We start from the raw sequence: 27836 nt of genomic DNA on the forward strand, positions 1-27836 counted from the left end.
TTAGACTAGCTACTGTTAGCATAGAAACATAGAATATAGGTGCAGGAGGAGGCCATTCGGCCCTTCGAGCCAGCACCACCATTCATTGCGATCGTGGCTGATCGTTCCCAATCAATAGCCTGTGCCTGCCTTCTCCCCATATCCCTTGATTCCACTAGCCCCTAGAGCTCTATCTAACTCTCTCTTAAATCCATCCAGTGATTAGGCCTCCACTGCCCTCTGTGGCAGGGAATTCCACAAATTCACAACTCTCTGGATGAAAAAGTTTTTTCTCACCTCAGTCTTAAATGGCCTCCCCTTTATTCTAAGACTGGTGGCCCCTGGTTCTGGACTCGCCCAACATTATATTATTTTATCTGTATACTTCTAGCAGTGTTACATTGAACACTTTGGGGCGGGCTCTTGATGCTTTGAGGGACATTACATATAGCATAGACACAGTGAGTGACCAGGTCAGACCAGGCAAGGGAGAGAGAGAGAGAGGGCACAGTTCTTACCTGATGAGAGAAAACAGATGCAGGAGAAGAGAAAGTTACAGGTTGTATGAGAAGGAGGAGTACCTGGTGTGAATCATTGCTTTGTTTGTACAACTACTTCAATGAAGAATCAAGTAAACTGGGAAAAACAACTGGAGGATCCGTTTTGTTTCGTCTGCGTAAGTTCACTCCTGTGTAGTAATGGCAACGGAAAGATGGACATTGGAAAATTTTGAAATTGCCATTGCAGGGTGATCGATTGTCAGCGTGGACTCGGTGGGCTGAAGGTCCTGTTTCCATGCGGTGTCTCCAAGCCAAAGCTAACCTGTATTAGATCACCCCTGGCCCTATTGCTGTAAAGACCCAGTCTGCTCATTCTTCACACATGCCACATCCCAGAGCTGTGCAAACAGCAGCAGAGAAAATGCATTACCTTTCTGTCTCACATCACAGATGTAGAAGATGGTATCCAGCAGATCTTCCTCACAGAGCAGACTTGCATCCTCCGTACCTTCCATTGTGTTTGGCACCGCAGGCTTGCTTACTTTAGGGAGCAAGCAGAAAGACTGAAGTTACCAGAGTTTTCACACAGTGTCCACATCTCAGACATGGCCAGTGTGACATTTACCCAAGCGGGTGAGGCAATGAAACAAGAATAGGTGGAAGGGCGTAATGATAGACAATAGACAATAGACAACAGGTGCAGGAGTAGGCCATTCGGCCCTTCGAGCCAGCACCGCCATTCAATGTGATCATGGCTGATCCTCCTATTTTTAAGAGCCTTATCTAGCTCTCTCTTGAAAGCATCCAGAGAACCTGCCTCCACCGCCCTCCGAGGCAGAGAATTCCACACTCACCACTCTCTGTGAGAAAAAGTGTTTCCTCGTCTCCGTTCTAAATGGCCTACCCCTTATTCTTAAACTGTGGCCCCTGGTTCTGGACTCCCCCAACATCGGAAACACGTTTCCTGCCTCTAGTAATGATAAGGATATCCATTCTGCAACAGGTTGTAGATAGAGAGGATGTGAGCAAAAGGCTGGAAAATAGATAGGCAACGTTTTGTAGTTGAGCAAGAGACCCAACCCAAAATGTCGCCTGTCCATTCCCTCCACAGTTGTTGCCCGACCCGTTGAGTTACTCCAGCACCTCAAGATCTCAATGAGGGGCAGCACGGTGGCACAACAGTAGATTTGTTGCCTTACAGCGCCAGAGACCCGGGTTCCATTCTGACTACGGGGGCTTCTGTAGAGTTTGTACGTTCTCCCCGTGACCTGCGTGGGTTTTCTCCGGGTGCTCTGGTTTCCTCCCACACTCCAAAGACGTACAGGTTTGTCGGCTAATGATAAAAAGTGTAAATTGTCCTGCATGTACGTTAGTGTAATGGGGATCATTGGTCGGCGTGGACTGGGTGAGCAGAAGGGTCAGTTTCCGCGCTGTATTTCTAAAATGCACAGCTCACACTCCAAAGGGCGCTGGTCAGACCGCATTTGGAGTATTGAGTGCGATTTTGGAACCCTATATCTGAGGGGCCAGAGGAGATTTATGAATATTATCCCAGGAATGAGTGGGTTAATAATCTGATGAGCACTGGGCCTGTACTCGCTGGAGTTTAGAAGGATGAGGGGGAATCTCAATTAAACTTACCGAATAGCAAAAGGTCTGGATAGAGTGGATGTGGAGAGGATGTTTCCACTAGTGGGAGAGTCTAGGACCAGAGGGCACAGCCTTAGAATTAAAGGGCGGGTGAGCAATGACATCTTACCTTTGGAAGGAGATGATAGGACAATTAGGCCATTCTTTCCAGCCAGCACCGCCATTCTGAGGATGGCTGATCCTCCTATTTTAAGAAGAGCTCTCTCTTGAAAGCATCCAGAGAACCTGCCTCCACCGCCCTCCAAGGGGAGAGGAAAAAGTGTTTCCTCGTCTCCTTCAAAGGGCACCCTTATTCTTAAACTGAATCCCCCAACATCGGAAAACATGAATAATGATAAGGATATCCATTCTGCAAACAGGTTGTAGATTGTGGGGCAAACGTTTTGTAGTTGAAAAGAGAAAATGAGGGAATGTCGCCTGTCCATTCCCTCCACAGTTTGTTGCCCGACCCGTTGAGTTACTCCAGCACCTCAAGATCTCAATGAGGGGCAGCACGGTGGCACAACAGTAGATTTGTTGCCTTACAGCGCCAGAGACCCGGGTTCCATCCTGACTACTGGGGCTTCTGTAGAGTTTGTACGTTCTCCCCGTGACCTGCGTGGGTTTTCTCCGGGTGCTCTGGTTTCCTCCCACACTCCAAAGACGTACAGGTTTGTCGGCTAATGATAAAAAGTGTAAATTGTCCTGCATGTACGTTAGTGTAATGGGGATCATTGGTCGGCGTGGTCTGGGTGGGCCGAAGGGTCAGTTTCCGCGCTGTATTTCTAAAATGCACAGCTCACAATCCAAAGGGCGCTGGTCAGACCGCATTTGGAGTATTGAGTGCTATTTTGGGACCCTATATCTGAGGGGCCAGAGGAGATTTATGAAAATTATCCCAGGAATGAGTGGGTTAATAATCTGATGAGCACTGGGCCTGTACTCGCTGGAGTTTAGAAGGATGAGGGGGAATCTCAATTAAACTTACCGAATAACGAAAGGTCTGGATAGAGTGGATGTGGAGAGGATGTTTCCACTCGTGGGAGAGTCTAGGACCAGAGGGCACAGCCTTAGAATTAAAGAATGTTCCTTTGGGAAGGAGATGAGGAGGAATTTCATTAGTCAGAGGGTGATGAATCTGTGGAATTAATTGCCATAGAAGGCTGTGGAGGCCAAGTCAATGGATATTTTAAAGTTAGAGATGGATGTCAGGGGTTATGTGGAGAAGGCAGGAGAATGGGGTTAGGAGGGAGAGATAGATCAGCCATGATTGAATGGCAGAGTGGACTTGATGGGCCGAATGGCCTAATTCTGCTCCTATCACTAATGAAGTTATTAATGTAAATAACTGTGTGCACATCTCCAAATCGGTCATGTAAATAGTTGTGTGCCAACCCCCGGGGGAATTCCATTAGTTACCTCCATCCAGCCTAAACAGAAAGACATGTATTCCCACTGTTGTCTATGAGACTGCCAGTTTACAGTGTTATCTGATACTTCCTTCTGCACCTCATGGGCAGCCTTGGTGGTGCAGCGGTAGAGTTGCTGCCTTACAGCGCTTGCAGCGCTGGAGACCAGAGTTTGATCCTGACTATGGCTGCCGTATATACGGAGTTCTCCCCGTGACCGCGTGGGTTTCTCCGAGATCTTCAGTTTCCTCCCACACTCCAAAGACATACAGGTTAGAAGGTTAATTAGTTTGGCAAATGTAAAATTTGTCCTGTGTGTGTGTGCGTGCGCGTGCGTGTGCATGTAGGATAGTGTTAATATGCGGGGATCCCTGGTTGGCACGGACAAGGTGGGCCAAAAGGCCTGTTTCTGCGCTGTTTCTCTAAACTAAATTAAACATCGGACTTTTTAATTTATCCACCAGCCTCTTATGTGGCATTTTGCCGAATGCTTTTGAGAAACATTAAAATATACTACATCTACAGGGCCCCCTATAAACTTCCTCTTAATATTTCTAGTCAAGTCAAGTCAAGTCAAGTTTAATTGTCACATACACATACAAGATGTGCAGTGAAATGAAAGTGGCGATGCCTGCGGACTGTGCAAAACAGAACAGAACAGGTCTTTACATTTTTTTTTAATTAAAAAGACACAACACAACAGTAAATTAGTCCCTGGTGAGATAAGTTTACAGTCCTAATGGCCTGTGGGAAGAAATCCCGTCTCATCCTCTCTGTTTTTGCAGCATTACAGCGGAGGCGCTTGCCTGACCATAGCAGCTGGAACAGTCCGTTGCTGGGGTGGTAGGGGTCCCCCATTATGTTGCTGGCTCTGGATCTGCACCTCCTGATGTATAGTTCCTGCAAGGGGGTGAGTGAAGTTCCCATGGTGCGGGGCCGAACGCACTAGTCTCTGCAGAGCCTTCCTGTCCTGGGCAGAGCAGTTCCCAAACCAGATTGTGATGTTGCCGGACAAGATGCTTTCTACAGCCCCACAGTAGAAGCACTGAAGGATCCTCAGAGAGACTCTGAATTTCCTCAGCTGCCTGAGGTGGTAAAGGCGCTGCCTTGCCTTACTCACCAGTGCGGCAGTGTGTGTTGTCCATGTCAGATCCTCTGTGATGTGGACTCCCAGGTATTTAAAGCAGCTCACCCTATCCACAGTAGCCCCATTTATCTCCAGTGGCGGTACATCCTCGGTTGTTGTGCCCTTCTAAAGTCCACAATCAGCTCCTTAGTTTTAGTGACATTCAAGAGGAGGCTGTTGTCCTGACACCAGAGTGCCAGGTCAGCCACCTCCTCCCGGTAGGCCTTCTCATCGTTATCTGAGATCAGGCTCACCACCACAGTGTCATCAGCAAACTTGATGATGGAGTTGGAGCTGAACCTGGCCACAGTCATGTATGTACAGGGAGTACAGTAGGGGGCTAAGGACACAACCCTGGGGGGGATTCTGTGCTCAGGATGAGGGGGGATGGAGGTATGTCTCCCCATCTTGACCACTTGGGGCCTGGCGGTGAGAAAATCCCGGACCCAAGCACACAGTGGAGTGTTGAGCCCCAGTTCCAGCAGCTTCTCAGCAAGTCTGGTGGGGACTATGGTGTTGAAAACTGAGCTGAAGTCAATGAACAGCATCCTCACATAGCCCCCCCCTTCTGGCTGTCAACGTGAGAGAGGGCGGTGTGCAGAACCTGGGAGACCGCATCATCCGTGGATCCGTTCGGACGGTATGCGAACTGCAGCGGGTCCATGGTGCGAGGGAGGAAGGCGAAGATGTGGTTCTTGATCAGCCTCTCGAAGCATTTCATGACCACTGAGGTGAGGGCCACCGAACGGTAGTCATTCAAGCAGGCTGGAGAGGCATTCTTAGGCACTGGTACAAATGGTGGATCTTTTGAAGCAGGCAGGGACCACAGACTCGGCCAGGGAGAGGTTGAATATTGTGGTGAGCACTGGAGCAAGCTGATTAGCACAAGACTTTAGTACTCGCCCAGATATACCATCTGTGCTAACAGTGTTCACACGCGTCAGACTCCAAGCAAGGTGTCAAACATGATTTATCTTTCAATATATATATATATATTCAACCTCCCTGAACGAGTTGTGGTTTCCTCTTTAAGTACCGACTTGAGCATGTTGCCAATAATAACTGCAATGAACAGATATGTCGCTCCTGCCATGTGCCTTGTTTTGAGCGGGGATGTTGCATTGGCTGATCTCCAGTCTCCAGGGTATCCTCCCAAGGTTTAGCGAGGTATGAACATTTTCAACTAATGAGACGCCATACAGTCAGCATCGGGTGTCGGGCGCTGTAATGCAGCAGCTCGCCCCGCACCCGAACCCACACCCGCTCACGCTAGTTCCACGTGATCCCACACTCTCATCTTCTCCCGATACACTAGGTGCGATTCACCAGAGGGCCAATTAACCCACCAGTCCAGCACGTCTATGGGATGTGGATGAAAACCGGAGCACCGATGGGGAAGCCCAAGCAGTCACAGGGAGAACGTGCGCACTCCACAGTGTAATTTAGTGCGGACTCCACTAAAGTTTAGTTTAGAGATACAGTGTGGAAACAGGCCCTTCGGCCCACTGGGTCCGTGCCGACCAGTGATCCCTGCACATTAACACTATCATACACCCACTAGGGACAATTTTTACATTTACCGAGCCAATTAACCTACAATCCTGTACGTCTTTGGAATGTGGGGGGAAACCGAAGATCTCGGAGAAAACCCACGCAGATCACGGGGAGAACGTACAAACTCCGTACAGACAGCGCCCGTAGTCAGGATCAAACCCGGGTTTCCGGCGCTGCATTCGCTGTGAGGAAGCAACTCTACCGCTGCGCCTCCGTGGCCGCTAGTGTATCTGAATGGCAAAAACATCCCAGTCCTCTGGTCTACCACCAGCCCTTGCCACTTTGTGTAGTTTAGAGATACGGCGGGGAAACAGGCCCTTCGGCCCAGAGTCGAGACCCTTCTTCAGACTGAAAGTCTTGGGAAAGGGAAACAAGATGTAGAAGATGTTGTGTCTGAAGAAGGATCTACTATCCAGAGATGCTGCCTGTTCCACTGAGTAACTGCAGCATTTTGTGTCTATCATCTCATCTTAAAACCATTCCCTTGAGTCTTTGACACTTCCAATCATACCCCAATCCATTTACGTGAACACAGTGGCACATTTCATCAACTCACCACTGGTCTCATCTGTAGACGGTGTGTTGATTGCAAGAGATGCTGGCCTGTGCAAGTGGGTGCAGAAGGTGACGTTGGTGGAGTTGACCGGACTACATGCACCGTTGCAGTCTGCGTTGGTCAGAAAGCGGTGCTCAATGTTAATGATGGCCGAGTGGGGGTGGCCCAGCACCGCGTCGCCCCACCCCACCTCCCCAAGTGGCGTGGAGCAGGTTCGATTCCTGCAACAGGACGGAGGCCTGGAGGCTGCCCCTCCTCCAGAGGCAGCAGTGGGAGTCCTGCCTTCCCTTCCGGCCTGCCCCGAGGTGACCAGCCTGACCTCGGGAGACAACGTCTGTCTGGGAACGGCGATGGTGGCCTCCTGCTCCGGCCCGTGACTTTTCACCGTCCTGTTCTTCAGAATCACCTCCATGTTCTTCTTCAGGCTGGCCTGAGGGCTGTCAAAGCTTCTCGAGCGGAACTTCGGAATCTGCAGCGACGGGTTCGATACCTGGTCCCGCATCCGTATGGTCTGGAGTTTTCTGCAAATGCTCTCCACGGGATTGTGCCGCTTGCAACTCATCGCACGGGCTGGGATTTTTCTTTAAAATCCTCTTCTTTGAAGTGTCTGCAAGTAACGGGAAAAAAAAAAAAAAAACACAATAAAAAAGTATTTTCCATAAGAAATTCCGTAATACCAATCACTGGATGTATTCGAGGGAGAGTTAGAGAGAGCTCTTAGTGCTAACAGAATCAAGGGCTATGGGGAGGAAGCAGGTACAGGCTACTCATTCTGGATGGATTGTAGACACAAAATTCTGGAGTAACTCAGTGGGACAGGCAGCATCTCTGGAAAGAAAGAATGGTTGAGTTCCTTCTTCAGACTGATTCTGATTACTGATTCTGGATGATCAGCCACGAACATATTGAATGGCGGTACTGGTTTGAATGTACTACTCCTGCACGTATTTTCTATGTTTCTATGTTTCCAAATAGAAATCTTTACTGTAGGAGGTCCCGATGAGGTTGAGATCAGCCGCTTCACCCGGGCTACGCACCACATTTTCGGGGGACTTCCGCGAGAAGATTTTGTCGGGATTAAAGTTGCCAGCAAATCAATGGAGGACCTGTACAGGATTGATTAATTAAAAGATAATCGTCATAATCATACTTTATTAGCCAAGTATGTTTTGCAACATATGATGAATTTAGTTATACCAATAAAAAGTAACAGAACACACCAAAATACATTGTAACATAAACATCCACCACAGTGACTCCGCCACGTTCCCCACTGTGATAGAAGGCGAAAAAAAAAGTTCAATCTCTTCCCTTCGTTATTCTCCCGCGGGCCTCGAGCCTCGAGCCTTCTGTTGACGGGACGACATTACTCCCGCATCGGGGGGGGGGGGGGGGGGGCATCGCGGGGGAAATCTCGATCAGGCGCCGGGTCGATGCTGGTTGCACCTTCTGCGTCGTTTGGAGCTTCCCGACATCGGTCTCTATTCGCGACTGCGAGCTTCTCGATGGTGAAATCCGTTGGAGCGTCGATCTCAGGCAAGGGATCGTCTCCGATGGTAAGTCCACATCCCCGCGGTGGGGCTCAAAGTCAGTCTCGAGCGAGGCCGCCAGCTCCATGATGTTAGTCCGCAGAGCGACCGGAGATACGATCCGGAAAACAATCGCATCTCCGGCAAGGTAAGAGATTGAAAGAACATTAACACATACTTTTAAAACACACGAAAAAAAAGACGAAAAGACAGCCGACGGACTGTTGGTGAGGCTGCCATCGTGGCGCCACCTAGTGGAATACAGCATGGAACCAGGTCCTTCAGCCAACCAAGTCCATGCCGACTATCAATCACCCATTCACACCAGTTCGATGTTGTCTCATTTTCTCATCCACTCCCTGCACACTATGGGGCAATTTACAGAGGGCCAATTAACAATAGACAATAGGTGCAGGAGTAGGCCATTCGGCCCTTCGAGCCAGCACCGCCATTCAATGTGATCATGGCTGATCATCCCCAATCAGTACCCCGTTCCTGCCTTCTCCCCATATCCCCTGACTCCGCTATCTTTAAGAGCCCTATCTAGCTCTCTCTTGAAACCATCCAGAGAACTGGCCTCCACCGCCCTCTGAGGCAGAGAATTCCACTCTCACAACTGTGAGAAAAAGTGTTTCCTCATCTCCGTTCTAAATAGCTTACTCCTTATTCTTAAACTGTGGCCCCTGGTTCTGGACTCCCTCAACATCGGGAACATGTTTCCTGCCTCTAGCGTGTCCAAGCCCTTAACAATCTTATATGTTTCAATAAGATCCCCTCTTATCCTTCTAAACTCCAGAGTGTACAAGCCCAGCCGCTCCATTCTATCAACATATGACAGTCCCGCCATCCCGGGAATTAACCTTGTAAACCTACGCTGCACTCCCTCAATAGCAAGAATGTCCTTCCTCAAATTAGGGGACCAGAGCTGCACACAATACTCCAGGTGTGGTCTCACTCAGGCCCTGTACAACTGCAGAAGGACCTCTTTGCTCCTCTACTCGACTCCTCTTGTTATAAAGGCCAACATGCCATTCGCTTTCTTCACTGCCTGCTGTACCTCCATGCTTACTTTTATAGTCTGATGAACAAGGACCCCCAGATCCCGTTGTACTTTTCCTTTTCCCAACGACGCCATTTAGATAGTAAGCTACCTTCCTGTTTTTGATACCAAAGTGGATAACCTCACATTTATCCACATTAAACTTCATCTGCCATGCATCTGCCCACTCCCCCAACCTGTCCAAGTCACACTGCATTCTCATATCATCCTCCTCACAGTTCACACTGCCACCCAGCTTTGTGTCATCTGTAAATTTGCTAATGTTACTTTGAATCCCTTCATCCAAATCATTGATGTATATTGTAAATAGCTGCAGTCCCAGCATCTAGCCTTGCGGTACCCCACTAGTCACTGCCTGCCATTTTGAAAGGGACCCGTTAATCCCTACCCTTTCTTTCCTGTCTGCCAACCAACAACCTACAAACCCGCACGTCTTTGTGACGAGGCTGGAAACCGGAGCACCCGAGCAAAACCTACAAGGAAAAGTGTAAACTCCACACAGAGACAGCGCCCGAGGTCAGGATGAAACCTGGGCCCCTGGCGCTGTGAGGCAGTGGCTCTACAATCTGTGCCACCCTTACACAGTGTGAGCAGGTGAACAGCGTTTCCACAGGAGGAGAGCAAAGTTAAAAGCCATCATAAAGGTGGCACGGTGGTGCAACTGTAGAGTTGCTGCCATGCAGTGCCAGACACCTGGATTTGATCCCAACTAACTACAGATGCTGTCTGTCTGTATGGAGTTTGCACGTGACCTGCGTGGGTTTTCCTCGGGTGCTCCAGTTTCCTCCAACACTCCAAAGACGTACAGGTTTGTCGGTGAATTGGCTTGGTAAAATTGTAAACTGTCCTTAGTGTGTGTAGGATAGTGTTAACGTGCGGGAAATGGTCAGTACGGACTCGGTGGGCCGAAGGGCCTGTTTCCACGCTGTATCTCTAAACTAAACAGGCACATGGAGGCGTAGGGAATGGAGGGGTAAGGATCACACACAGGCATATGAGATCAGTTTAGCTTGGCATCATGTTCGGCACAAACATTGTGGGCCGAAGGACCTGCTCCTGTGCTGGACTGTCCAGTGGTCGATGCTCTAATGTACTCGCGGAGAAGGTGGGGAAGATGGCCAACATCAAGTAGTTACAAGAAGAATATATTTGTTGTGGAAATGTCACAGAGGAATAGCTAACAAAGCAGGAACCAGCAACAGTTGAGAAATCTGGAATTGTAACATCGTGTAACATCGGTAATGGTTGAAAATTGGATAGAGGAAGCCAATAAAACAAGAACAGTCTTACATAATGATACAACTGTACATGACAGCCCAACTTCTGTACTCAATTCCCTGACCGACAAAGGCCTGCAATGTCAAATGCCATCTTCACCGTGGTGCCACTGTCAGGAAATGATATACCTCTACTCCTTGATCTCTCTGTTCTACACCACTCCCCAGGGCCCTAACATTCACTGTGAATGTCTTACCCCAGTTTGACTCCACAAAATACAAAACCTCACACTAACCCGTATTAGGCTAAATTTGCCAGTCCTCGGCCCACCTGATCAAGATACAGCTGTAATTCTTGACAGCCATCATCATCGCCTATGACACCAGCCACTTGAGTGTGATATGCAAACTTACTAATCATTCTCATCCAAATAAGTACATTGTCATCCCAATCATTGATACAAACGACAAACAGCTGCGGAAGCTGCAGTATGACATGGGTTGGGATAGCTGTACACACAACAACCTTTAGCCCAAGGGTTCCCAATCTGGGGTAAATTTACCTCCAGGGGGTATATTTGTTGATACTGGATTTGTACATATTTTAACTCATTGACTGACTGTGTTTGGTTCTGGTATACTGGTATCTGTTCATCATTAGTTGTTCATAAATAAGTGAAATAGCATTGTTATGCACTTTTAAAGTTACCAGGGGTAAATGGGACGAAAAAGGTTGGGAACCCCTGCTTTAGGCATCATTGACATACACAGATAGTGTTCCTGATAGATATTCATTGACGTACCCCAATGTTTTAGGATGGGTATTCCTTGACACACACAAGGTTCTTGATATTGAAAATTATATAAAGGATTAACTAGATTCAAGATTCAAGAGAGTTTGTCATGTGTCCCAGATAGGACAATGAAATTCTTGCTTTGCTTCAAAACAACAAAATATAGTAGGCATGAATACAGAACAGATCAGTGTGTCCATATACAAATGAATATATATACACACACACACATAAATAAACAGATAATGGGCTATTAATGATCAGAGTTTTGTTTGAGTTGAGCTTAATAGCCTGATAGCTGTGGGAAGTAGCTATTCCTGAACCTGGATGTTGCAGATTTCAGGCTCCTGTACCTTCTACCTGAAGGTAGCGGGGAGATGAGTGTGTGGCCAGGATGGTGTGGATCCTTGATGATGCTGGCAGTCTTTTTGAGGCAGCGACTGTGATAGATCCCCTTGATGGTAGGGAGGTCAGAGCCGATGATGGATGGGCAGTGGTCACAACTTTTTTGCAGTCTTTTCCACTCCTGGGCACTCAAGTTGCCGAACCAAGCCACGATGCAACCGGTCAGCATGCTCTATACTGTGCACCTGTACAAGTTAGAGTAGGTTCACTTTTATTCGTGTTTTATTGCATTTGTATATTAATGTCTTGAGAACGTATTGTTATTGATGATAAGAAATTAGAACGTGTGCACCAATTTCAAGGGTCAAAGTTAACTGTTCTGGGTGGAATTTCAGGGTAGTGCAGTGGCTGGGACTGTCCTGATCCCCTGGTGTACAAGTAGTCAATAAAGTGTGTTTGGAAAATGAATGGAAGTTGTCAGGGTCCAGTTGATCGGTGATGTCACAGCAATGGGCCCAGCACCAGAACGGGACCAACCACTAATCACGGGCCTCCAGTCCGAGAAACCATTGTCCACCAATACCCTCTGCTTGCTACCATGAAGCCAATTCTATGTCCAGTTGGATAGCTCTTCCAGAACCCCAGTGCAATCTAGCCTTGCAGATGCCCCTAGAGGACATTTGAAGCATTGGACCAGGTAATCGGAGATGTTTGGGAGGGACAGACCAAAAAGTGGGCTGAAAATACAGGAAGAGTTTAAAAAGAGGGAAGGAATTGGCATGGGAAGTAGTTCTAGGAGCGCAATTAAGCCATTCGGCCCATCGATTCTACGCCACCATCAAGTCTAGGAGCGTAATTACGACATTCGGCCTATCGAGATCCCTGCCTTAAAAATACCCAATGACTTGGCCTCCACTGCCATCTGTGGCAATGAATTCCACAGATTCACCACCCTCTGACTAAAATAAAATTCCTCCTCATCTCCATTCTAAAGGTAAGTTCTTTTATTTTGTGGTTATGGTCTCTAGTCCTAGACTCCCCCACTAGTGGACGCATCCTTTCCGCATCCACTCTATCCAGGCAGTGTTTCATCTGTGGCCCATGATCGGCCTAAAGTCTTCAGTCTTGGCAGAGCAGAGGAAGACCCAACCACAAAGTGTAGTCCAGCCAGGCCCTGTTACCAATAGCCATGTCTGCCGTACATTAGTACTTGCAGCTTGGGGTATGCGTGTGTATAAAAAGGATGCCATTGCAAATGGACCAGCAGGAACCAGTAGCCAAGATGTCACCAGAAGCCATCCAACCCAAATGTATCACAAGAATGCATGAGAGCCAACAGTTGGGACTGAATGTACATCTGAAGTAAAATGAGGGCGTGAGATTATTTTTCCCACCTGGGCTAGATTCGGATTGAAGTAGGAAGGGGGCGAGGAGGCCAGGGACAGTCGGGGACAAGTAGCGAGAGGCGAGGAGAACTTCAAGGTGGGACATAAAAGGGATTGGAGATCGAGGGTGTAACAGGGGATAATGGATTCTGAAGGGGATTGGAAGGGGGTGAGGAAGCTGGGGATGGTCTTTTTGCAACTAGTGAGAGGAGAGGGAAAACCTCATGGTGAAACAGAAGAGCTGGAGATGGAGGGCGAGAACATGGATAATGGAGTCATGCAGCGGTCCTGAAAGGGGGTGAGGAGGCCATGGATGGTCTCATTACAAGTAGTGAGATGGAAAGGGAAAGTTCAAATGGGGCACAAAAGGGGCTGTAGATCGAGGGTGAACACAGACAAACACACAATGCTGGAGTAATTCAGCGGGACAGGCAGCATCTCCGGAGAGAAGGAACGGGTGACGTTTCAGAGTCGAGACCCTCCTTCAAACTGAAGGTAAACATGTGGATTACAAGTCGTAGAGTGGATTCTGAAAGTGGTTGGAGGTCCAGGAGTTGGAATATGTGACAATCAGAACCTTTTCCCCAGGCTTGAAAGGTCCATTAGAGGGCATAACTATAAGATGGCACAACATTAGAGAGCATAACTATAAGATGAAGGGAAAAGTTTAATGGAGATTTGTTGATGAAGTTTTTTTTTTTGTTTTTTTTTTTAAATATACAGAGTGGGCGCCACTTGCGTGCTGCCTAGGCGAGGGCGGTTACACGATTCTACCGGGTTGTACGCAAAATAAACCTAGGTACATATGTGAATAAAGTATCAGTGGTGTGGGCTTAGAACATGTCAAGGCAGATATGATAGTGACGTTTAAGAGTTCCGTTTAGTTTATTGTCACGTGTATCGAGGTACAGCGAAAAGCTTTTGTTGCGTGCAAACCAGCCAGCAAAAACACAATACATGATTACAATCGAGTCATTCACAGTGTACAGATACAGGATAAAGGGAATTGCGTGAATGATATTTAGGCTTTTAGATCGGCACATGGAAGTGCAGGGAATGGAGGGATATGGATCATGTGCAGGCAGATGAAATCAGTTTAACATGGCATGGTTGGCACAGACACTGTGGGCCGAAGGACCCGCTCCTGTGCAGTACTGTTCGAAAATGTTTATGGGTAGGGTTGCCAACTTTCCCACTCCCAAATAAGGAACAAAAGGTCAAAATAAGGGACAAATTCCCGACGGCAATTCATTGACCGACTCGGCTGTGGTTGGGTGAATGATGAGTTGGCCCGGGTGTGGGACTGCACACAAAGCCCAGCCGGCGGGCCAGCTGAGGAGTTTTGGCCCGGGCGCTAAGTCTGGCGCCCCATCCAACTCACGAACCGATGATCGGCCATGAGAAGGAGGGGTGGTGGAGGTGTCGGCGGTAAGCGAAGGTCTGAAGGTCGGACAGCTGGCCGGGGTGCCGACCGACGGGGCCACGGGCGAGGCGCTGCTGCTGCCGCACTCCATGGGCTGCACAACATCGGGACGGGCGAGGCGGGGCCGGACGCGGCACTCCGACCCGACTGTCCCCTCGACCCGAGTAGTAGCGGTCAAATACGGGACAAGTATGGGACAAACCCAAAATACAGGATGTCCCGGCTAACACGGGACAGTTGGCAACCCTGTGTGTGGAGAAGGTGGGGAAGAAAGCCGACATCAAGAAATGACAACAAGATTGTCGTCATTGTTGAAAGGTCACAGTAAAAATAGTTCACATTTTCTCAACCAGCAACAGTTGAGAAATCTGGAATTGTAACAGTGGTAAAAGTTACGTTGAAAATTGGATAGAGGAAGCCAATAAAACTGACAAGCACACGATTACAACTTGGGCACAAGTTCAAATCCTCACCAAGTTGCCAACAGATTAGTCAAACTAGAAATAAAACAAAAAAAAACCATAATTCAACCATTTTCGAGAGGTGGAGGCAAGACACGGACTAATAGCAAATTCTACTTAAGGGCCTGTCCCACTTGGCGATTTTTTTCGCCGACTGCCGGCATCATATCAGGGTCGCCAAAAGATTTTGAACATTTCGAAATCTAGCGGCGACAAAAAAAATGTTGCGACACTTGAGGAAACACCACGCGTCAATACGTCATCACGCCGTGTTACGCCGCCACTTTTTCGGTGACCCGATACTGGCAGTCGGCAAAAAAAATATCGCCAGGTGGGACAGGCCCTTTAGGCAATAAGTAGAGAGTTCTTCCTCAACAGAAGTCACAAACAGGTGTGAAGGGGAATCTCAATTTCCAATTGAATGAAAATGCTGGGCAGGCCTCATTGGCGATGTGCATCAAGTTTAGAGATACAGCGCGGAAACTGGCCCATTCTGCACCGACCAGCGATCCCCGCACACTAACTTCACACACTAGGGACAATTTTACATTTACGCCAAGCCAATTCTACTGCAGTTGTACAGGTTCTTGGTGAGACCACACCTGGAGTATTGCGTACAGTTTTGGTATACTAATCTGAGGAAAGACATTCTTGCCATAGAGGGAGTTCAGAGACGGTTCACCAGACTATTCCTGGGATGTCAGGACTGTCTTATGAAGAAAGACTGGATAGACTTGGTTTATACTCTCTAGAATTTAGGAGATTGAGAGGGGATCTTATAGAAACTTACAAAATTCTTAAGGGGTTGGACAGGCTAGATGCAGGACGATTGCTCCCGATGTTGGGGAAGTCCAGGACAAGGGGTCACAGTTTAAGGATAAGGGGGAAATCCTTTAAAACCGAGATGAGAAGAACTTTTTTCACACAGAGAGTGGTGAATCTCTGGAACTCTCTGCCACAGAGGGTAGTCGAGGCCAGTTCATTGGCTATATTTAAGAGGGAGTTAGATGTGGCCCTTGTGGCTAAGGGGATCAGAGGGTATGGGGAGAAGGCAGGTACGGGATACCGAGTTAGATGATCAGCCATGATCATATTGAATGGCGGTGCAGGCTCGAAGGGCCAAATGGCCTACTCCTGCACCTAATTTCTATGTTTCTATTAACCTACAAACTTGTACGTATTTGGAGTGTGGGAGGGAAACCGGAGCACCCGGGGAGAAAACCCACGTGGTCACAGGGAGAACGTACAAACTACGTACAGACAGCACCCGTAGTCAGGATCAAACCTGGGTCACTGGCGCTGCAAGGAAGCAACTCTACCGCTGCGCCACCGTGCCATGTGTTTTAAAAAAAAACATACTAAAATTATACAGATTTGGTTTATAATGTTTCACATTTATGTCCCCAAAACCTATTGAATAATTTCTTGATTGGAGGCAATTATTGACATGTTTAAACTGGGAGCATATCTTTCAAATAGTGCAGTAGAACCCACAGAGGTACAGAGAGTGCTTTCAACGCAGTAATATTGTCCAGGCTGTACCGAACCCAGGTTGAGCAGAGAGACCGAGTGATGGAAACCCATTGTAACTCAGCACAGAATGTATCCTGGAGCAAACACACACACACACAGTACTGGAGGAACTCAGCGGGTCAGGCAGCATCTGTGGGGTGGGGGGAATGGACAGAGAGGAAGACCCTACTTGGTCTTTGCAGTCACAGAAGTAAGAATCGACATCGATACTGAATCCATCTTGCTACCAGCCACACCCATCAGAGCGAACTTTCCCTGCCCAAGGAGCCTAATGTTAAACCTGTACGCTCCTACCTTTTCTTCAAAAAGACACACAGACATTGCACAATTAGTTTGGGTGGGTTAAGATATAGATTAAATGCTTTTAAAAAGTGGAGACATTCATGTTTTGATATATTGTGGAGTCACTCTGCATTGGAAATCCAGTGGGCAAACCTTAAACTAACCTGTTGTTCAGAAACACTCATTCAGGTTTAAATTTCAGGGTCTCTCCGAATTAGTGCATTTTTGAGCTGCCGGGTTTCAGCTTTCACCGGTCAAAACGCTCCCTTGGGCCGTGAAGATGCAGCGCCCAATCTACGGGGATGGTAGACAAGGTGTGGCCGTGATTAGCAACCTCACCCCGCACATAGATAGCGGCGTTAAAGGGACACCGGGCTCCAATTTAAACAGCGCGCCATATCCACCTGTCCCCGCCCCTTGCCTGCTTCTCTGTGTGTGTGTGTGTGTGTGTGTGTGTGTGTGTGGAGTGTGTGTGTGTGAGTGAGAGAGAGAGAGAGAGTGAGAGTGAGAGAGAGAGACAGTGAGAGTGTGTGAGAGAGAGAGAGAGAGAGAGAGATAGAGAGACACACACACAGACAGACAGACTGAGAGAGAGTGAGTGAGCGTGTGAGAGGGAAAGGGGAGAGAGAGAGAGACAGACAGACAGACACCGAGACTGAGACAGAGAGGGACAGAGACACAGAGAGAGAGAGTATGAGTGTGAGTAGCAAGGAGTGGATCTGTTAGTCGAGATACCCTATAGAGTGAGAGGGTGCATGAAATGCCACTGGGGAGTCACAGACAGGGTCCTGAACTGATAACACATACGAAAGGTGCAGGAAGGAACAGCAGATGCTGGTTTACACCGAAGATAGACACAAAATGCTGGAGTAGCTCAGCTGGTCTGGAGAAAAATTCTGGGTGATGTTTTGGGACAGGACCCTTCTTCAGACTGAAGAAGGAGAGGGAGGGGGGGACTGGATCTACTACAAACCTACTGACTTGGTTCCTTTCCTACCTCCAGCCTCCTCTCCCCCTTCTACTGTCAGTCCGAAGATGTCATTCCGACCCTCAATGTCACCTGTCTCTTGGTCTCCAGAGATGCTGCCTGAGCCACTGAGTCACTCCAGTATTTTGTGTCAATTTGCCAGGAAATTCTGCTTAGTCTTCATTCATCCAATCTCACCGTCAAGACACTGGAGCAGGCCTTTCGGCCCACAAGGCCCTTGCTGGCCGTAATGCTGAAATAAACTAGACTCCCCTGGCTGCTCGTGACCCATATCCTCTCCCTCTCTCCCATTCCCTTCATGTAAGTAAGTAAGTTTATTGGCCAAGTATTCACATACAAGGAATTTGTCTTGGGGCTCTGCCCCTGTGAATGCTTGACCAATAAACTTACTTACTTACCTATCCAAAAGCCTCTTAAATTCCACTGTGTATCCCCCCCCCCCCCCCCCCCCCCCCCCCCCCCCCCCACCCCCCCCCCCCCCCCCCCCCCCCCCCCCCCCCCCCCACCCACCCCCCCCCCCCACCCCCCCAGCAGTGTGTACCAGCCACCCACCAGTGTATAAAACCAGTGTATAAAACTTGCCCCTGCCCTTTGTCTATTCTTTAAATATTGACATTCTCACCTTAAACCTGTGCTCTGTTTGACTTTTCTATCCTGGGGGAACAAAGGTTCCTACTGTCTTTCCTATCCATGTCTCATGATTTTAAATACTTTTATCAGCGTTCTGGTAAATTATATCTAATCCTCCCTAATCCAGCAGCATTCTAGTAAACCTGTTATGCACCCTCTCCAAATCCTCCATATCCTTCTCGTAACATACAGTCATAGTGAATTTCAGATTCAATTTTTTTTTCTCTGTACTGTACACTGACAATGACAATTAAAATTGAATCTGAAATTGAATCTAGTCATAGAGTGTTTATAGCAACGGGTCGACGGTTGAAAGGTTCAAGAGCTTAAAATTCCTGGGCGTGCACATCTCTGAAGATTTTTCCTGGTCCAAGAACACTGATGTAATTATTAAGAAAGCACATCAGTGCCTCTACCTCCTGAAAAGATTACGGAGAGTCGGTTTGTCAAGGAGGACTCTCTCTAATTTCTACAGGAGCACAGTAGAGAGCATGCTGACCGGTTGCATCGTGGCTTGGTTTGGCAACTTGAGCGCCCTGGAGAGGAAAAGACTACAAAAAGTAGTAAACACTGCCCAGTCCATCATTGGTTCTGACCTTCCTTCCATCGAGGGGATTTATCGCAGTCGCTGCCTCAAAAAGGCTGGCAGTATCATCAAAGACCCACACCATCCTGGTCACACACTCATCTCCCTGCTACCTTCAGGTAAAAGGTACAGGAGCCTGAAGACTGCAACAACCAGGTTCAGGAATAGCTACTTCCCCACAGCCATCAGGCTATTAAACCTGGCTCGGAACATTACTCTAAACATTAATAGCCCATTAATAGCCCAAAACTCTAAACATTAATAGCCCATTATCTGTTATTTGCACTTTAACAGTTTATTTATTCATGTGTGTATATATTCATATAATGGTATATGGACACACTGATCTGTTCTGTAGTCAATGCCTACTATGTTCTGTTGTGCTGAAGCAAAGCAAAAATGTTATTGTCCTATCAGGGACACATGACAATAAACTCTCTTGAATCTCTTGAATCTCTAGAGTTGTATTGCATGGGAACGGGCCCTTTGGCTCACCATGTCTATGCTGACCAACATACCTATTACTAATTCCACTTGCTGGCATTAATTCTATATCCATTTATGGCTTGCTCATCCATTCAAGTACCTATCAAGATGCTTCATAAATCTTGTTGGTAATCTTGCTTTCACCACCTCTTCGAGCAGCTCATTCAAGACGGTACTCACAGTCATAGAGTCATACAGGGTGGAAACAGGTCATTTGCTCCAACTTGCCCAAGCCCACCAAGATGTCCAACCTGCCTTCATTTGGCCCATATCCTTCTAAATCTTTCCTATCCATGCACCTGTCCAAATGTCTTTTAAATGTTGTGACAGTACTTGCCTCTGGCAACTTGTTCCACACACCCACCACCTTTTGGGTGCTGTCTTATCCAAAATCTAATCAAAAATCTGTCAATCTCTGCCTTTCCACAGATTCACCACCCTCTGACTAAAGAAATTCCTCCTCATCTTCTCTCTGCTTTTATGCTGAGGCTGTGGCCTCTGGTCCAAGTTCTCTCCCACTAGTGGAAACATCCTCTCCACATCCACTCTATCCAGGCCTTTTACCAATGGGTAAATTTCAATGTGGGTGACCCCTCATCCTTCTAAGCTCCAGCATGTGCAGGCCCAGTGCCGACAAACGCTCATCATATGTTAACCCACCAATCCCCTAGCCTCCTCATACACAAGTACACAAATATCATTTTCAGAACTCAAGCCAAGTTTGGGTGTCAGGAACTGTGGGTAAAAGGAAGTCTTTCAAGGGTGGAAGGAAGGAAGGAAGCGAGGCATTACGAGGATGTTGCCAGGATGAGAGAGAGTCTGAACTCCAGGGAGCTGAGTAGGCTGGGACTCTATTTCTTGAAGCGCAGGAGGATGAGGGGTGATCTTATAGAGGTGTATAAAATCATGAGAGGAATAGATCGAGTAGGAGTCTTGATGGTAGATGAATCGAGGACCAGACGACATAGGTTTAACGTGAAGGCAAAAAGATTTAATATGCACCTGAGGGGTAGATTTTTCACACAGATTGTGGTGGGTGTATGGAACGAGCTGCCAGAGGAGGTAGTTGAGGCTGGGACTATCCCAACATTTAAGAAACAATTGGACAGGTACATGGATAGGACAGGTTTGGGGGGATCTGGATCAAATGGGCAGGTGGGACTAGTGTAGATGGGACATGTTGGTCAGTGCGGGCAAGTTGGGCCGAAGGGCCTGTTCCCACGAGGTATGACTCTATGACTAAGACGCTATGATCCCCAACAGGAAGAGTTTCCTGGACGTGATTATCGTTATTAAGCTGAGAAGGGGAAAGCTTAAAGGAGACGTGCGGGGGGAAGATTGTTCAGATAGAGTCTTGTCCTTGTCGAGTCCACACAAGAGCTGATCACACGTCTTGGCATCTGCACACAATGATGTCTGTTGTGTCGCTTCTTGTGTGTGGTGTGGAAAGATTGGTGGAGACACGGCCGCAATGTGAACGCTCTTTCCTTGACCCCATTCAGAGAGAGAGAGGCAGGTGCCTTGATCCTGGTACCGGAGTGGTGATGGAGGCAGATACAATGGGAATGTTTAAGAGGTTTTTTGACAGGCACATGGATATGCAGGGAATGGAGGGATATGGATCAAATGCAGGAAGATGAGGTTAATGTATCCTGGCATCATGTACGTCATAGACATTTTGGGCTAAAGGGACTATTCCTGTGCTATATATTGTTTTAGTTTTGTTTAGACTTACAGCACAGAAACAGGCCCTTTGGCCCACCGAGTCCGCGCCGACCAGTGATCCTTGCACACAAATGCCCCTGTCCCACTTAGGAAACCTGAACGGAAACCTTTGGAGACTTTGCGCCCCACCCAAGGTTTCCGTGCGGTTCCCGGAGGTTTTTTGTCAGTCTCCCTACCTGCTTCCACTACCTGCAACCTCTGGCAACCACCTGCAACCTCCGGGAACCGCACGGAAACCTTGGGAGGGGCGCAAAGTCTCCAGAGGTTTCCGTTCTGGTTTCCTAAGTGGGACAGGGGCATAACACTATCCTACACGCGCTAGGGTCAATTTACAATTTTACCAAAGCCAATTTATCTATAAACCCGAACGTCTTTGGAGTGTGGGTGGAAACCGGAGCATCCGGAGAAAACCCACGCAGGTCACCGGGGGAATCTACAAATCCTGTACAGACAGCACCCGTAGTCAGGATGGTACCCGGGTCTCTGGTGCTGAGAGGCAGCAACTCTGCCACTGCACCACCCTGCACGCCCCTATGTTCTATATAAATGAGGGCATGCTGTGAGTAGTCTTTTGACATTACTTCATCCTCTTTGCAGGTGGCAGTGAGCTTGCAACAGCCGTTGTTCTACTTGTGGAAGTCGTTTTCAGTAAATCACACCACTGCAACTGAGTGATTTATTTTGCAACATGACCTGACTCATCTCACCACTGCGGTATTTTACCAAAATGATTAATTCCAGGATTGCCAATACTTTCTTCCTGCCAATAGACACTATTTCCATGGTTCCAATAACCCAACACTGAGTCATCATGAGGAAGTGACCGATTGCAGTGTCGATATGAAAAACGTTGAAAGCCATTGAGAGGGGCAAAGTTTAAAGGAGATTTTTTTCACAGTGAGGGTGGTGGGTGCCAAGAACGCACTGCCAGGGGCGGTGGTGGAGGCAGCTCTATACAATAGTGGCGTTTAAGATGCTTTTGGATAGGCACATGTATATGCAGGGAAAGGAGAGATATGGATCACGTGCAGGCAGAGTAGATTAGTTTAACCTGGCATTGTGTTCGGCACGGACATTGTGAGTCAAAGAGCCTGACCTTGTGTTCAGAGATTAGTCCGAGTCTGTGCCGCCCAGCGATCCCCATTACAGTAGCACACGCTACACTCTAGGGACAATTTACAGTTTTTACTGAAGCCAATGAACCAACACACCTGTACGACTTTGGAGTGTGGGAGGAAACCAGAGCACATAGGGTAGACCCACATGGTCACAGGGAGAACGTACAAACTCCGTACAGACAGCACCCGTGGTCAAAATCGAACCCGGGTCTCTGGCCCCCGGTGACCTGTAAGGCAGCAACTCTACCGCTGCGCCATCATACCACAGGGTGCTGTAATGTTCTATGTCGATGTTTTATTTCAAATAGGTCAGGTCCGCGTGAAAGTAGCCGGCGCTCCAAGGAACAGAGCCCATGCTCATCCTCTCCCTATAGCTCATACCCTCGAGTCCTGGCAACACCCTTGTAAAACTTTCCAACTTGACAACATCTTCCCTCTAACATGGTGCCCAGATCTGAACATAATACTCCAAACGCAGCCTCCCCGACGTCTTATATAACTGCATGTTCTATGATCTCCTAACCTCTTCTTCTTCTTCTTGCGTATGTCGTGCACAGCCTAAAGTTGTAGGACAACTTGTTCTATTTGACCTTATTTGACTGTGCACGCCCGGTTGATTGCATTAGTCGAAACAGGGCGGACCACGTGAAGGTTGCAATCTTCGAAACATAGAAACATAGAAACAGAGAAAACAGGTGCAGGAGTAGGCCATTCGGCCCTTCAAGCCTGCACCGCCATTCAATATGATCATGGCTGATCATCCAACTCAGTATCCTGTACCTGCCTTCTCTCCATACCCCCTGATCCCTTTAGCCACAAGGGCCACATCTAACTCCCTCTTAAATATAGCTAATGAACTGGCCTCAACTACCTTCTGTGACAAAGAATTCCACAGATTCACCACTCTCTGTGTGAAAAATGTTTTTCTCATCTCGGTCCTAAAGGATTTCCCCCTTATCCTTAAACTGTGACCCCTTGTTCTGGACTTCCCCAACATCGGGAACAATTTTCCTGCATCTAGCCTGTCCAACCCCTTAAGAATTTTGTACATTTCTATAAGACCCCCCCTCAATCTTCTAAATTCTAGCGAGTATCTTCCACCCCATCTCCTAACCTCAATAACTCAATACTCAGACTGATGAAGGCCAATGTGCCAAAAGCATTTACGATCACCCTTCAAGGAACCATGTACCTGCCACTGTTCTTGACACTAATGAGCGGTGTAGTATTTCCTAACAAAGCTTTTCATTGTGTAACACCCATTTATCATTGTGCGCATGTTCACAAGCTGAGGAGAACCTTGAGTAAACCATATATATATATATATATATATATTTTAGAATCATAGTCACACTGAAAAAGGCCATTCAGCCCACTTTGAGCTTAATGTTCCTGAAGCAAGGTGACCAAAACTGAACACAATATCCAAATACTGACTTTGCACATCTTGTGCAACTGTAACATAACGTCCCAAATTGTGTCATTTTTGTAAAGCAGCATCTGCACTTCTATGTTCCCACCTTCTATACACAATTTCCTTATCGATGAAGGTCAATGTGCTTAAAGCTACTCTCAGGTAATTCTGTATTTATAATTTGTATGTATGAATAGCTTGGGGCATTTTAATCTTGTGTAATGTGAGCTGGCTGTCATTAAAGATTGCGAAATTTAGTGGGAATTTTTTAATAAACGGCTACCAAATAAGCAAGTCATACTTACAAGGCAATTATTTGATTGATTAACTGGAATGAGAAGGAAAGGTTTTATATTACAGGGGTTTGTTATGCAGCTACCTCTGTGTGGACAGACCTTGTTAGATCGACCTGATTAGATTGATGTAGAGCAGCAAAACCAACTGATCCAGTGGATTCCATTAGCTTGTGCGAAGAAGGGTCCCGACCCGAAACGTCACCTATCTATGTTCTCCAGAGATGTGTAGGAAAGAACTGCAGATGCTGGTTTAAATCAAAGACAGACACAAAATTCTGGAGTAACTCAGCGGGACAGGCAACATCTCTGGAGAGAAGGAATAGGTTTCGGGTCGAGACCCTTCTTCAGAGATGCTGCCTGACCCGCTGAGTTACTCCAGCACTTTCTATCTTTTTATTGTAAACCGGCGTCTGCAGTTCCTTGTGTCTCCATCTTCATGGATGGTCAGTTTGAACTGGGTGGGCCGAAGGGCCTGCTTCCACGCTGTATCTCTGAAACAAAACTAAATAAGTTCTGGCCAAGAAAATAATGGCTCCACACACTCATTGTTCAACAATAATGGCCCTGGACCAACTTTGCATCCAAGTGATCCAAGTTAGTTGGCAAGGTGGTGCAGCGGTAGAGTTGCTGCCATACAGCGGCACAGACCCGGGTTCAATCCTGACTATGGGTGCTCTCTGTACGGTGTTTGTATGTTCACCCTGTGACCATGTGGCTTTTCTCTGAGTGCTTCAGTTCCACTCCCATACTTCAATGACATACAGATTCATAGGTTAATTGGCTTCGGTAAGAACAATTGTAAAATGTCCCTAGTGTGTAGGATAGTGGTAGTGTACAGGGTGATCGCCGATCAGCACAGACTCGATGGACTGAAGGGCCTGTTTCCGCGATGTATCTCTAAACTAAACCAAACTAATCATTATTCCTTCAATTCCATTCATTCTTTTTCTACAGCTGAGTTTATTCCATAAAAAGTATGTCTTAAAGTGCAGGAGTTAGTCTGCGAGTTAGCACGCAGCATCTCTGGAGAATGAGTTTATTACACAAAATGACACAAAGTGCTGGAGTAACACAGCGGGTCAGGCAGCATCTCTGGAGAACATGGATAGATGACATTTCAGGTCAGGGAACTCCTTCAGACTGATTGCTTTGACAAATGGATTTGAAAATCCAAAAAACCCATCAACTAACTTTGTTACTTCAGCAAAACGCTCAATCCAATTTGTCCAACCTAAACTAACCTGAAAAACTCCATGTTGATATTCTGCCCTTTGTTCATTGTTGCTCCATAGCGGCGACTGCAGAGGCCTCAATAGGCCCGACCAGGGTGGACAAGAGGATGGGCACTGGACTTTGTGCCTTCCCCCACAGTGAGAACCATTGTGGGGGGATGTTTTTATGTTTTAATGTTAAACTTATTCTTTAATGCTATGTTGTATTTTTATTAGTGTGCTGCAAGAACATCTGAATTTCCCCTGAAAAGGGGATTAATAAAGTATTTATTAATATTATTATTTAATCTAGATTATGGGAAAGTTAATCACAGGTAACGTGGAAACATTGCCGATATCTGCTCTGCTTGTCATTCTTTGCTTTTTTAAAACAGGGGCACTACATTCACAATCTTCTCACAATCATCTATCAAATATGTTTTAGCAGGACCTCCCATTTGGTATACACACTGCAGGCACAGTAACGCAGCAGTGACATAGCCTAGTGGTGATAAGGACTAGCTACTGAAAGCAAACCTACAGGCTCCTTCCAACAAGATTGCACCACCACACCTACAGTCCATTACTCCCCCTTCAGTATGTTGAAGAGTTTGTTACTTTCACAACTCCCTGGTCGGCCCTTCCATCCACGCCCGCTACCCCATCTTGTAAAGCCCCTTCCCATTCATCATAAGGCCACCAGCATAATCATAATCACAAGTACATCATAAGGACCTCAGCGTAATCAAGGAGAGCCGGTCACTCCCTCTTCTCCCCTCACCCATCGGGCAAGAGGTACAGAAGTGTGAAACCGCACACCTCCAGATTCAGGGATAGTTTCTTCCCAGCTGTTATCAGGCAACTGAACCATCCTACCTACAACTAGAGAGCGGTCCTGAGCTACTATCTACCTCATTTGAGACCCTTGGGCTATCTTTGATCGGACATTACTGGGCTTTTTCTTGTGCTAAATGTTATTCACGCGATTCCCTTTATCATGTATCTGTACACTGTGAATGGCTCAATTGTAATCATGTATTGTCTTTCTGCTGACTGGTTAGCACGCAACAAAGGCTTTTCACTGTACCTCGATACACATGATAATAACTCAACTAAACTAAACCAAATATCACTCTTCCCTCGTGCCATTCAGGGCCCCAACAGTCTTTCCAGCAGAAGCAATGAATCACCCGCATGTCTACAGTCTGATGCACTGCATTTGCTGCTCACAGTGTGGTCTCCTCCATATTGGCGACACCAAGATACTGCCCGGTCCATCACAGGTACTGATCTCCCCACCATGGAAAGAATTGACGTTAACCCTAACCCTAACCCTAACCCTAACCCTAACCCTAACCCTAACCCCATCGAGGTTCTGCCTCAGAAAGGCAGCCAATGTCATCACAGATTTTATTTGCTGTCCGTACAGAGTTCCTGCCTCCTCCCTGTGGACCGCGTGGGTTTCACCCGGGTGCTCCGGTTTCCTCCCACACTCCAAGGACGCACAAGTTTGTAGCTTAATTGTCTTCGGTAAGTTGTAAAATTGTCCATACTATATGTGGGATAGTGCAGGTGATCGCTGGTCGGCGCGGATTCGGTGAGCGAAAGGGTCTGTTTCCGTGCTGTGTCTTTAAAGTCTAAAGTCACTGGTAGCAGATGACACGCGGCTTTGAAGTCAACACCTCTTGATTAAGTTGTTATCATTCTCACACTGAGCTCAAAATGATTGTTAAAGATGTTAAAAGCAATATGTGGTGTTATATTTCCACTTTGGGGTGCCATTGGGAATCTAAGTTCAAATTTTGCTTGAGACAATACCCTTTGTCTTGTACTCCAGTTACTTCCTTGCTTACAAATACTAAATATTTCATGAACCAGTATATTCAGTGTCATGATATTGGACCCATGTTAACCGTAGAATTTAATCTGCTCTAGGCCCCAGCACAGTAAAGCAATCACAAAGGCAGTTCACTAATGAGTCTCATTCATTAGAAGATTGAGCAGATTTAGTCGGTGAATACTCTATTGCATCTCCACAGGTGTATGGGTGGAAAGTATACAGTGCCCAGAAGCAAAGGAGTCTGCAAAGAATGGTAGACACTGCTTGGTTTAGTTTTAGTGAAGTTTGTTATAGTCACGTGTACTGAGGTATTGTGACAAGCTTTTTGTTGCATGCTATCCAGTCAGCAGAAAGACCTTACAAGATTATAATCAAGCTGTCCACACCGTTCACATACAGGATAAAAGATATAACGATTAGTGCAAGATAAAGTCCAATAAAGTCCGATTAAAGATAGTTCAAATATCTCCAATGAGGTAGATGGAAGGTCAGGACCAAAGATCCCATTGCAAGCAAGATAGATCACTCGACGAAAAACCGTAGTACTGTCATGGGCAGATTCGTGGGTAGTTTTCAGCCCCATTTCCGTAACCGGCTTCCGTCTCCGCACCAAAGATCCCGTAGCGGAGCAAAGATACTAGTGCGGAGACGGAAGCCGGTTACGGAAACATCCTCGTAAAAATAAAAGTAAAAGTTCTTTGGTAAAAATAGTCTCCTCATTTTCAGAATTTTAATTTATTAACACAAACTGTGTCCCCGC

At 47.1% G+C, this 27836-nt stretch overlaps 1 protein-coding gene across 1 annotated transcript in view; it reads right to left on the reverse strand.

Moving 5' to 3' along the window:
• Positions 1–7963, reverse strand: part of LOC129708034 (inositol 1,4,5-triphosphate receptor associated 2-like) — an 11733-nt gene extending 3770 nt beyond the window's left edge. The window contains exons 1-2 of the mRNA XM_055653576.1: positions 6754–7963; positions 910–1020 (exon numbers count right to left, since the gene is read on the reverse strand). Coding sequence (XP_055509551.1) covers positions 910–1020; positions 6754–7315 — 673 coding nt within the window. The 5' untranslated portion in view covers positions 7316–7963. The remainder of the gene's footprint in view (positions 1–909; positions 1021–6753) is intronic.
• Positions 7964–27836: the final 19873 nt, after the last annotated feature.

Source organism: Leucoraja erinacea, chromosome 22 (genome assembly GCF_028641065.1).
Source record: "Leucoraja erinacea ecotype New England chromosome 22, Leri_hhj_1, whole genome shotgun sequence".
In the NCBI taxonomy this organism is placed as follows: Eukaryota; Metazoa; Chordata; class Chondrichthyes; order Rajiformes; family Rajidae; genus Leucoraja; species Leucoraja erinaceus.